The 13,379-nt window shown below is 44.2% G+C and overlaps 1 protein-coding gene across 2 annotated transcripts in view; it reads left to right on the top strand.

Annotated features, from left to right (window-relative positions):
* Positions 1 to 13,379, top strand: part of ICA1L (islet cell autoantigen 1 like) — a 65,675-nt gene extending 52,296 nt beyond the window's left edge. For both annotated transcript variants that reach the window (XM_044303739.1, XM_044303738.1), the window contains 3 exons: positions 6,752 to 6,976; positions 7,409 to 7,489; positions 11,426 to 13,379. In XM_044303739.1, coding sequence (XP_044159674.1) covers positions 6,752 to 6,976; positions 7,409 to 7,489; positions 11,426 to 11,541 — 422 coding nt within the window. In that variant the 3' untranslated portion in view covers positions 11,542 to 13,379. The remainder of the gene's footprint in view (positions 1 to 6,751; positions 6,977 to 7,408; positions 7,490 to 11,425) is intronic.

Genomic DNA, 13,379 nt, shown 5'->3' with positions numbered 1-13,379 from the left:
AGTCAGTCCCTTGAAGGATCATTTATACTGGCCAATCTTTTGTCACGATTCTCTTTTTCCCAAGCGATTTGAATGACCGTTGCCCAGTGTATATACAGGAATGGACAATAAAACCGGATTGTAGTTGATCTACATCGCACATGGCATTGCCCCTTAGAAGCAGTCTTGTCCTGGAAATAATGATGCTCCTCATCTGGCCATGAGGATCGTAATGATGAAAATGTGAGGAGTAAGGCCTCTTTCACACGACCGTTTTATTTTGTTTACGTTCCGTTTTTTGAGTTCCGTATACATAACCATTAATTTCAGTGGTTCCGCAAAAAAACCAAAATGTACTCCGTATGCATTCCGTTTCCGTATTTCCGTTCAGTTGAAAGATAGAACATGTCCTATTATTACCCCCAAATCACGTTCCGTGGCTCCATTCAAGTCAATGGGTCCGCAAAAAAAAAACGGAACACATACGGAAATGCATCCGTATGTCTTCCGTATCCGTTCCGTTTTTGCGTAACCATCTATTGAAAATGTTATGCCCAGCCCAATTTTTTCTATGTAATTACTGTATACTGTATATGCCATACTGAAAAACGGAACAGAAACAAAACGGAAAAACTGATCCGGTAAAAATGGCCCGCAAAACGCTAAAAAAGCCATACGGTCGTGTGAAAGAGGCCTAAACGCAGACTGTGCGAAACTAGAGAAGAGTCTCCGTTGTGAGTGCATTTGGGTTCCCTGAGGATATGTTGTGTATGTGCCTTCATGCCAGCCAGCCGCAGTGTGTCATTTCTACCAGACCATTTGTTGTTTTTCATTTTTAAATTGCAAGAATTTCACAAACTCTGCTGAGAAGTTCAGATTCATCTCTTTGTCCAATAATCCCTGTATTTGCACAGTAAGCGCTTAAACCTGTCCTCCAGCATGCCTGTGACTAATTCAAGCATTATTACCTCAATTAACTGAAGCATCAGACCGATTGCAGACATGGGAATATGAAACCAGTCACTCTAACCACAGCTTGGACTGGCCATATTGCTTTTGCCACAGTTCTTTTTATTTTTTTAGGACAGAAATTCACACTCACTGTGATGTTGAATAGGCATTGTCTGTGCTATTAGAAACAACAAACAACGAGAATAAACTGCGATTAAACGGGTATATCATCAAAAATAAATCCTTTATTGAATAAATAACTTATATAGACAAGAACGTGAGACAACAGATAAAAAATGGCTACATCTGAGGAGGCATATCAGCGCAGGTGAAAGGGGAGGAATGGAGTACAAGAACGGAGGCAGAGAAAGAGAGTACAATGCCTCACTGAATTCCGCATGTACTTCTGTAACCACAATTACTTAGTATATGGGGGCAAAAAAATAGAAAAACTAAAAATACTAAGGTGCAAGTGCAAATGATAAAACACCACATCAATAAATGGTTACAGACTACACCGCAACATATGGATGTGTAAGGCCCCTTTCAAACGGGCGAGTATTCTGCGCGGATGCGGTGTGAGTTGAACACATTGCACCAGCACTGAATCCCGACCCATTCATTTCTATGGGGCTGTTCACATGAGTGGTGATTTTCACGCATCACTTGTGCGTTGCGTGAAAATCGCAGCATGCTCCTCTTTGTGCGTTTTTCACGTAACACAGGCCCCATAGAAATGAATGGGGTTGCGTGAAAATCGCAAGCAAGTGCGGATGCGGTGCGATTTTCACGCACGGTTGCTAGGAGACGATCGGGATGGAGACCCGATCATTATTATTTTCCCTTATAACATGGTTATAAGGGAAAATAATAGCATTCTGAATACAGAATGCATAGTACAATAGCACTGGAGGGGTTAAAAAAAAAACCTCACCTTAATCCACTTGATCGCGCAGCCCGGCATCTCTTCTGTCTTCTTTCTTTGCTGTGTGCAGGAACAGGACCTGTGGTGACGTCACTCCGGTCATCACATGATCTTTTACCATGGTGATGGATCATGTGACGGACCATGTGATGACCGGAGTGACGTCACCACAGGTCCTGTTCCTGCACACAGCAAAGAAAGAAGACAGAAGAGATGCCGGCTGCGCGATCAAGTGGATTAAGGTGAGTTCAATTATTATATATATTTTTTTAACCCCTCCAGCGCTATTTTACTTTGCATTTTGTATTCAGAATGCTATTATTTTCCCTTATAACCATGTTATAAGGGAAAATAATACAATCTACAGAACACCGAAGAAGTTTGGGTTTGGGTACCAAACATGCCGATTTTTCTCACCCGCGTGCAAAACGCATTACAATGTTTTGCACTCGCGCGGAAAAATCGTGCATGTTCCCGCAACGCACCCGCACCTTTTCCCGCAACGCCTGTCTGAAAGAGGCCTAATAGTTCCAAATAAATGTATGGGAATATACAGCAGCCAAGAAGAAATTAAAGTGCAAGTGCATAGAGAGCCACCACATCAATGGTCCAATATCACAATAGAAACTGTGGTGACAACTTAGAACTCCATATACATAAAGCTATGGCTCAGGTGCACGGCAACATCCACCTATGGATAACCCAAGTGGGTATCGCTAAGCACCAGAGCCAGTAAACACATCCCCAAAGATCCAAAGGAGCATTACATATCTACATACCCATAGTATGGGGATATACACCTCAGGAGAGCCACGTAACCCCCTGACGGATTGGCTCCGGATGCGTTCAGGGAAACTTGCACCATTTTGTAAGCAAGTTCAGTCAGTTTTGTCTGCGATTGCGTTCGGTTGTTCAGTGTTTTCCGCGCGGGTGCAATGCATTTTGATGCGTTTTTCACTCGCGTGATAAAAAACGGAAGGTTTACAAACAACATCTCCTAGCAACCATCAGTAAAAACCACACTGGCTTTTTCACGCAACGCGGAACTAATGCGTGAAAAAAAAAAAAACGCTCATGCACACAGACCCATTGAATGAAATGAAGGGGTCAGGATTCAGTGCGGGTGCAATACGCTCTCTTCACGTATCTCACCCGCGCGGAAAACTCGATCGTGTGAAAGAGGCCTAAGAGTCCTCTGATTACTGCAGCCTCTGCACTATTTTAAGCAAGAAGTCTCAGTTTTAAAGGGGAGAATTTTTATTTTTCACTTATGGTACACCTTAATGGTTAATGGTGGGTAGTAAATTTATCTACAAAAATAGGTGAAGAATCGCATCAATGATAAATTATGTGGAATGAAGATTGAAGTAAATAAACTAGAGTTAGGCCTCATGCACACGACCGTTGTTTGGGTCCGCATCCGACCTGCTGTTTTGGCGGCTCAGATTGCGGACCTATTCACTTCAATGGGGCCGCAAAGGATGCGGACAGCACTCCGTGTGCTATGCAAAATAGAAGCCACAGCAGCATGTCCATCCAATTCTTCTTTATTGTGCAAAATTCCAAGGCACAGAATACAGATATAGCAACGTTTCGGCTAGGAATAGCCTTTATCAAGCATATGTTAAAACCATACACACTCACATATAAATAGTAAAGGTTAAACACCCCCACATTGATGGTGACCCAATGATCAAACAGACTGGTGAATACAGCCAATCACAGAAGAGGTTTCACAGCCCTTTCTAATCAATGCGAATACGTCCATCTATCTCACCTGTACCCGATGATCCATAGTGCACGGCATTCCATTGTGGCATCTGCGCATGTCCGCGTCACTCCGCCGCGACCTCCATGCCCCCACACGTCATTCAGAAGCGGCCATGACATCATTCGGCCGCGACCGAGACGAGAGTAGCAAAAGAACGCGAGACTGTGTTGCCGGCGACACCACCAATCGGGAGTGTCCGCACTGACGGCATCACAGCCGGTGTGCAAGTCGTGATCAGAAGAACCCTCACATGACCGCCACTACAGTCATGTCATAGATCGCGTTATATTGCAATGGAGCAATGCCAGATGGACGTAGTGTATAGATATCAAATCAGGAACAAGGTATACAGGAAGATATATTTACCCCAAATAAGGGCGCTATTCACACAGTAGAGAACACTCACTGTTAAATCCGCAGGTATATTAATGTATATGTATCACCACTATGCACAGAGTACCTTCAAAAAAAGGGGCATATATGAAAACTTCAATAGTAAAAACATACAAAGACAAACCATACATATAACAAATGAGGATCTAGCTGATCCCTGCCACATCAAACTCAAGATTGAGTCCAAGGGGTTGTAAGGACCTAAGCGTATATATCCACTTCAATTCCTTTTTTCTTAGTATCGCATCTTTATCCCCACCCCTACGTAGGGTACCCACACTATCAATGACCCTGAATCGTAACTGGTTGATAGTGTCCGGCCTCCACAAAATACCTGGCTACAGGTTTGTCCATGTTTGCCTTGCGAATTGTACTTTTATGTTTATTGATCTGTTCTCGAATTTCCATTGTAGTCTCACCCACGTAGATGAGACTACAAGGGCATTGAATGACATAGACAACATCACGTTATCTACAAGTATAGTAGCCATTAATTTTAAATTTTTTGCCACTATAGGGATGAGAGAAATGATCCCCTTTTAAGATATTACTACAATTACAGCAAGACATACATGGAAAGGTGCCATTTCTGCGTGGGGCAAGGTACCTCTGTGTATCCAAGGCACGACCACCAACATCAGATTTGACCAACCTGTCACGTAGGCTAGGGTTCCTTCTGTAGGCCATCATCGGCAGGGACTTGAACTCCTCAATTTCTGGCAGACCTTATTTGTTATATGTATGGTTTGTCTTTGTATGTTTTTACTATTGAAGTTTTCATATACGCCCCTTTTTTTGAAGGTACTCTGTGCATAGTGGTGATATGTTCCTATAAGAAAAATAATTTATTACGGCTCCCATGAAACTGTGATGTGATCATTAGGTACTTGCGGCTGTGTTTTCCGATTTCTGTTAACTCAAGATGCTGAGGACAGATTATTTGTGAATTTATTTGCTTCTCAGTCTGAGCAGATGTGTATATGGAGAATAGGCAATGTTCTCCATTTCATTGAGACAGATAAAGGCTACCTGTCATTAAGCTCAGCTCAATAGATAGACAGTTCAGCTCAATTCATGCAGATTAAAAAAGCTTATGCAATTTAGTTTTTTTGCCGATTAGTAAGTTTAGGCCTTGGAGGTCTGTGAGTCCTAACAACAGGGGGGAGTGTCTAATTATTGAAAGGGGTTGGCTAGTTTAAAATCCCAATTTTACATATTATATTAGAGAGTTCTGAGTTCATCAAGGGGATCCTCATCTGGTGGCCACAATGTAGAGCGGTTAGAAAGAGGGTGTCTGGAGGACCTGTCCTGCATTACACCGAGTACCCATTCATGTGCATGGACACGGTGTACTGGTTAATCTTCCCTTTGGTGGCACTGGAGATTAAAGGGAACCTGTCATGGCATTATGTCATTTTTAGTTATTATAATTACCTTAAAGGGGTATTCTGGTAAATTAACTTCATTTTAGAAAAACTGCATTAAGGCTGCAATCTGACCCAACCAGAACCCATACCTATACATATAACAGAGTATCATGGCGCTGTGAGTGTTGATGTTTGCTGATTGGCTGCCTGATGTACAGCCCAGCCCAGCCACGCCCCCTCTACTCAGTAATCAGCAGCACACTAACACGCCCTTTTTTTTTTTTTTTTAACAAGACAGTTAGCTAGAGAATTGATAGCTACACACTGAGCATGCTCGACCTAACAAGGGCTACAGGTCGATGCCATGGTAATTTATGAGAAAACAGTGGGTAGCAGAGAAGAAAACGACTTTTATAACTACTCAACGGTAAATATGTGAAATTTACATTATATTAGGTAATTATTGATGATGAATTAGTCTAAACATAAGTTATATTTATGGTAACCGGAATACCCCTTTAAGGCTAGAATCATGTAGTCCCCGATGCATCCTTTCTAATGGTTTTGGAGATTTAAATCTTTATACTGTGTTTTCGCCATATGCTAATTTTCAGTTTCAAGTCAAGGGGGCAGCGGCTTCGCTTCCTTGAGGTCACTGTTGCCGCGCCCTAATCCTGCCTCCTGCACCGTGTTTGCTGCTTCCCCCGTGCCCACATCATCCTGCTGCGTTGAGACATCTCGTTCCATTCTCGCGCAGGCGCACTAAGAATCCTCTAGTGCACCTGCGCTTGGGAGCTTCGTGTCCTCCAGCTGATAACATCGGTGGAATGGACATACGTACGACAAACAAGAGTGTGAGGATGTGCGTGACCAGAAGAAACGCGCACACTCTCGTTTGTCGTGCGCATGTCCATGTAATGTAATCCTTCTAATGTATGTTAACTGGGATAACAAAGCAATGAATGAGTATAAAATAAGAATAACTGTACATGAATAGCAAATGTTGTAAAGTCAGTAATCATTTAAAGCCATTTGTATGGAGATATATATATATATAAATAAAGAAAGACAATTGCTGCAAATGCAATATAAAGTGTTTTGAGGGTGTTTACTCCTGCCCTTGGCAAATTGGGCAAGTCTATCTGTGCCCCTATTCAGACGAGTCCGTTGGGTACATGGTCTAGCTATACAAGGGTAAGCGGTTGGGTTTAGGAATACACAGCTGAGGATAGGTATTAGTCGTGGACAGATGGGGAGAAGTGCATAACAAAGATGGCGGCGTCACCACCCACATGTAGAATCCAATCTGTCTGTCTTCTATTATCTCCTTCTTCATGAATTTTTGCATGGTCTGCTTTCTTTCAGAACCTCGGCAGCTATTGTTGGACAATATTGAAGGGGAGGATTTTGATCAGGAGTTCTCATTTCTAAGTTTGCAGCCCACCATGTCTCCAACATTTTCTCAAGAAGAACAAGATATTTTTGAGTGTGGCCAATCGAAGACTTGGACAAAACAGACAGAGAGTTTGTCTGGATTTCTTCCTTCACAGCTGCTTGATCTGGGGCTTCAGTCCGTGGGGGGACTCAGCAGTAAGTGAACATGTTGCACAGTGGCATTGGTTTTCAATACATCTAATTTCAATCAAAACTGAGGAATCTAAAAAAAATATAAAAAATATCCCAGGAAATCTTTTATTCCCTCCTTTATTATAAATCTCATATCAGACGGGTAGCTGGCCGTAAGGCAGCTGGCTGCAGCAGCAGACCTCCCCCACTGCTCTGTGTGCAATATGCTAAACGCCCCCCACATTGACACTTAATCCCGACCAGCTGCTCCACTCATTTCAGGGGGTACGGGGCCCTGTCCTCATGATCAGTGGTGGTACCAGCAGTAGGACCCCCACTATCTAATAGTTATACCCTATCCTTTAACTAACCGGAATACCCCTTTAATAACACATTTAAAATTACCTTCAGCATTTTCTACTTTAAACTGATTTTGATTTTCTTTTTTAATCTTAGACTGGACATTCCCAGGTTTGTCTTCAAATGGCAGCAAGTCTGGCGGTTCTCTACAGAAAACTCCAGACCCCCCAACCCAAAGTAAGTTCAAGTTTCTAACACCAGAATGCCACAAATGAACAAGTATACCTTCCACAGAAGGCTGGAAACTCAGTAGGAGGTGTAGACACTTTGGGGGATGAAAAGTCTCATGCGTTTGGCAGAGCCGTGCGTATAGAGCCTGTACAGTGGCACACGGAGTCCCTACAGCACTCCACTTGGTTTTATAGTACTCATGTACAGCACCATTTTACAGAGATACTGCCCCCTAAAGGTAATGCATCAGGCATGCAGAGGGCAACTTAGGGTACAGCCACAACGGCAAGATTTTCCATTGCAAAAACCGCAACATATCTGCACGTGTATTTGCTGTGGAATTCACCCTTAGGCTCCATTCACACGTCCACAACGTGTTTTGCGGATCCAAGGAGCCGCGGATCTGCAAAACCCAGAAAGCGGCAATGTGCGTTGCTGCGTTTTGCGGACCGCACATTGCCGGCACTAATAGAATATGCCTGTTCTTGTCCGCAATTGCGGACAAGAATAGGACATGTTCTATTTTTTTGTGGAACGGAAGTGCGGATCCGCTATTCCGTGTCCAGTCAGCACATCGTGCTGCCACGTAGGAATGAATGGGTCCGCATTTTGCGGAATGAAATTGCGGACGTGTGAATGGAGCCTAAGGCTTATTGCACACGACCGTATGGCTTTTTCAGTGTTTTGCGGTCCGTTTTTCACTAATCCGTTGTTCCGTTTTTTGTTTCCGTCGTGTTTCTGTTCCGTTTTTCCGTATGGCATATACAATAATTACATAGAAAAAATTGGGCTGGGCATAACATTTTCAATAGATGGTTCCGCAAAAACGAAACGGATACGGAAGACATACGGATGCATTTCCGTATGTGTTCCATTTTTTTTGCAGACCCATTGACTTGAATGGAGCCACGGAACATGATTTGCAGGCAATAATAGGACATGTTCTATCTTTCAACGGGACGGAATAACGAAAATGCGAAAAAACGGAATGCATACGGAGTACATTCCGTTTTTTTTTGCTGACCCATTGAAATGAATGGTTCCGTATACGGAATGCAAAAAACGGCCCGTAAACGTGGAAAAAAACAACGGTCGTGTACATGAGGCCTAAGGGTGAAACCAAGGGGAAAATCTGCAGCATAAATTGATATGTTGCGGATTTAAAATCCCTTCCAAATTTTGCCACTACTGTAATAAGATTAATCAGGGATGACCTCTCCTATGATGCCTCCATTTTTAAGCTGGCTGTACTGTAATATGCTGCATATTTTCCACCCATAATTCCACATTGGAAAATCTGCAGCATATCTGCCCCATCACCTTACTTTTAGTCTGTATATAGCTCTGTATGACTGAGGCGTTAGAGCTGTAATATACCCCAGTTCATGAAATTTAAAACATAAGCTAATAGTCTAATGGAAGGCAAATGTGAGAGGATCACTGGATAGGAACAAGGCTGGAAATAAACTTTATTTTGTGTACATCAGCCATTTTGTACAGGGGAGGAATAGGAACTTAAAGTAGCCCTATGTTGTAGGCAGATCCAGATTGACAGAAGGTGGGGCAATACAAGTAGGTGGGCCAGGAAAACCATAGTGCAGCACAAAATACTGCCCCAGCAGAACCAAATACCACAGTGCAGCACAATATACTGCCCCAGCAGAACCAAATACCACAGTGCAGGACAAAATACTGCCCCAGCAGAACCAAATACCACAGTGCAGGACAAAATACCGCCCCAGCAGAACCAAATACCACAGTGCAGGACAAAATACTGCCCCAGCAGAACCAAATACCACAGTGCAGGACAAAATACTGCCCCAGCAGAACCAAATACCACAGTGCAGGACAAAATACCGCCCCAGCAGAACCAAATACCACAGTGCAGGACAATATACTGCCCCAGCAGAACCAAATACCACAGTGCAGGACAAAATACTGCCCCAGCAGAACCAAATACCACAGTGCAGGACAAAATACCGCCCCAGCAGAACCAAATACCACAGTGCAGGACAATATACCGCCCCAGCAGAACCAAATACCACAGTGCAGGACAAAATACCGCCCCAGCAGAACCAAATACCACAGTGCAGCACAGAATACTGCCCCAGCAGAACCAAATACCACAGTGCAGCACAAAATACTGCCCCAGCAGAACCAAATACCACAGTGCAGGACAAAATACTGCCCCAGCAGAACCAAATACCACAGTGCAGGACAAAATACCGCCACAGCAGAACCAAATACCACAGTGCAGCACAAAATACTGCCCCAGCAGAACCAAATACCACAGTGCAGCACAAAATACTGTCCCAACAGAACCAAATACTACAGTGCAGCATCCATCTGCATTGCAGTATTACACTGTATCACTGTCCTGAGGACAGTGATACAGTTGAATTCAGGAGGGCACCTATGGATACCAACCAGGTGCATACGTACCTGATGCTCCTAGCATTAATTAAGGCTGGTTTCACACGGGCGTTGAGGGAAAAGGTACGGGTGCGTTGCGGGAACATGCACGTTTTTTCAGCGCGAGTGCAAAACATTGTAATGCGTTTTGCACGCGCGTGAGAAAAATCGGCATGTTTGGTACCCAAACCCGAACTTCTTCACAGAAGTTCGGGTTTGGGTTAGGTATTCTGTAGATTGTATTATTTTCCCTTATAACATGGTTATAAGGGAAAATAATAGCATTCTTAATACAGAATGCATAGTACAATAGGGCTGGAGGGGTTAAAAATAATAATAATAATTTAACTCACCTTAATCCACTTGATCGCGCAGCCCGGCATCTCTTCTGTCTTCTTCTTTGCTGTGCACAGGAATTGGACCTTTGATGACGTCACTGTGCTCATCACCTGGTCCAATCACATGGTTCATCACCATGGTGAGCGACCATGTGATTGGATCATGTGATGTGACGTCACCACAGCTCTTTAGCCGGCAGCTCAACATTACAGAAGACAGAGATCCGCAACTACCCGATCAAGTGGCCTCGGTGAGTTAATTATATATTTTTTTTTTAACCCCTCCATCACTATTTTACTTTGCATTCTGTATTCAGAATGCTATTATTTTCCCTTATAACCATGTTATAAGGGAAAATAATACAGATCGGGTCCCCAGCCTGATCGTCACCTAGCAACCATGCGTGAAAATCGTACCACATCCGCACTTGCTTGCGGATGCTTGCGATTTTCACGCGGCCCTATTCACTTGTATGGGGCCTGTGTTGCGTGAAAAACGCAGAATATAGAGCATGCTGCGATTTTCACGCAACACACAAGTGATGCGTGAAAATCACTGCTCATGTGCACAGCCCCATAGAAATGAATGGGTCAGGATTCAGGGCAGGTGCAATGCGTTCACCTCACGCATTGCATCCGCGCAGAATACTCGCCTGTGTGAAAGGGGCCTAATGCTGAGACTGCCATGTCATTATGTCCCCAGCTGGTGGCCGCGAGGAGGGCTCAGGCAGCCCCCTGGGCATCGTCCCATTGGGAAATATACCCTCTAGGACAGGGATCAGCAACCTTCGGCACTCCAGCTGCTGTGAAACTACAACTCCCAGCATGCACGCTTACTCGGCTGTATTTTACCTCCCAGCAAAGTGAAAGGAGGATTCTGGGAGTTTCATAACAGCTGGAGTGCCGGAGATTGCTGATCCCTGCTGTAGGGTCTATGGCCCGTCCGTCATTTTGTAGGTTAGTGGTGAACTGTTGAGGTAAGGGTGGAATGGTTAGTAAAGCAAATATAGATGACCTGATAACAATGGCAGGGGATAGATACAAGACCATGTCATTTCTGCTGTCTCCAGTTAAATGTTTAACTTTGTCTGAAGACATGGACAAGTTCTAGACAATGCAAGCAGTGGGGAAACCAGCAATTGTTTGTCCATTTCCTACTAGCTACAGTTACTTTATTTTGTGTTTCTTACAGTCCCAAATGCAGGAAATTCGGACATGTCGGCATGGTTGAACATGTTTGCAGATCTTGACCCACTTGCAAGCCTTGGTGCCACCGGCCACTCAGACAATGAACTTTTCAGTGCGTGACAAGAGCCGAGATGAAGCGTGATGTGAAAGGATCGTCGTCGTGGCGCCTTGAACATCAATCTAAGAATACTTTTTGAACTCAGCAGGAGATCGGCAAACTACTTAAAGTGCTTTTAATGAAGTTCCTGTCCCTCCCCAGTTATCAGTATTGTAGTTTGATCCCATCTTACAAGAAGCTTTTATTTTACTTCACTTTTCTCAAGTATCGCTGCAGATTTGCAATCAAAGGGAGTCTGTCACATCATTTCCGCTGATATAACGAACAGCATTGCCCCTCAGAAGTTTGTGAAAGCATTCCAAACATGCCTGTGTGTAATTCGCGTATTTATTGAATGTCCAGGAAAAGCACTTTTAGGATGTCTTCACACGTCGCAGAATATTTCATGACTAAAAATCAGTTCCATTCATTGAATGGGACAGCAAGCACACGGATCTCTGAAACCCCATTCAGGTGAATGGCACTGATTTTCAGTTACGGAAAATTCTGCATCAAAGTCCGCAGCGTGTGTGGGTACCCTTCTCTGCTGAAAACCGTCTCCCAAGTGCCCAAGTCCACCGCTCCTAACCTCCCAAGGCTTCTTCTCCCCTGATGTCACGTCGCCACAGCTAGCTGCCACGGAAAAAGCCACTCTGCTTCCAGCAATCTTTACAAGCGTAGGCCACAGCGCCTGCACAGAACATATCCTTGACGCAATATCCCACAAAGGGAATGTACCTCGCAGGCGGTGAAAGAGCAGCTCTGGGGAGAGGAGAGATGGGCTTGGGCTTTTGGAACAACAAAGCCTGCCCAGCTTGGATACTTGGGAGCCGTTTTTCAGCAGAATAAGGCCTCATTCAGACGGCCGTACTGTTTTGCGGATCTGCAAAACACACATACCGGCCACGTGCGGACCGCACATGGCCGCAACTATAATAGAAAATTCCTATTCTTGTCCATGATTGCTGACAAGAATAGGACATGCTCTTTCCGCAGAACGAAACCACGAATGGGGAAAGCACACAGTGTGCTGTCTGCATCTTTTGTGGCCCCCATTGATTTTGGATATTGATGACCTGTCCTCAGGATAGTGAAAGATAATGTACAGCAGCACCCACGTGCCTTCTCGACCTTAGGCCTCCTGCACACGACCTTATGGCTTTTTCAGTGTTTTGCGGTCCGTTTTTCACATATACAGTATATACAAAGAAAAAATTGGGCTGGGCATAACATTTTCAATAGATGGCTCCGCAAACGGAACGGATACAGAAGACGTACGGAGTACATTCCGTATGCGTTTAATTTTTTTTTGCGGAACCATTGAAATTAATGGGTCCGTATACAGAATGCAAAAAATGGCCTGTAAACGGAAAAGAAAAAACAGGAGGCCTTACCGGAATGCACCAGCCAAACCACAACCGCAGAGCCTCAGCATTCCACAAATTAGCGTTCAAAGAAATTGTAACGGTCGCATCTCCAGACGTGCTTTAATGAATGTGTAAAAAAAAGTACAACATTTCGGCTACGTGGTAGCCTTTCTCATGCATTGCTTGATGACGGCTACCATGTAGCCGAAACGTTGCAATTTTTGTACACATTCGTTGAAGCATCTCCAATAAATTATATCTGGAGATGCGGCCGTTACAGTTTCTTTGAACGCTATCCTCAGGATAGGTCATCACTATCTGATCGGTGGGGCTCCAACACCCGGGACACCTGACGATCAGCTGTGAGCACCGCGCATTCTCCATGTTGACCAAGCACAGCGCCGTACATTGTATAGCAGCTGTGCTTCGTATCGCACTCAGCCCCACTGAAATGAATGTGCGATACCAAGCACAGCCACAATATAATTTACGGC

Source organism: Bufo gargarizans, chromosome 8 (genome assembly GCF_014858855.1).
Source record: "Bufo gargarizans isolate SCDJY-AF-19 chromosome 8, ASM1485885v1, whole genome shotgun sequence".
Taxonomy (NCBI): domain Eukaryota; kingdom Metazoa; phylum Chordata; class Amphibia; order Anura; family Bufonidae; genus Bufo; species Bufo gargarizans.
This window is presented reverse-complemented; position numbering and strand designations above follow the sequence as displayed.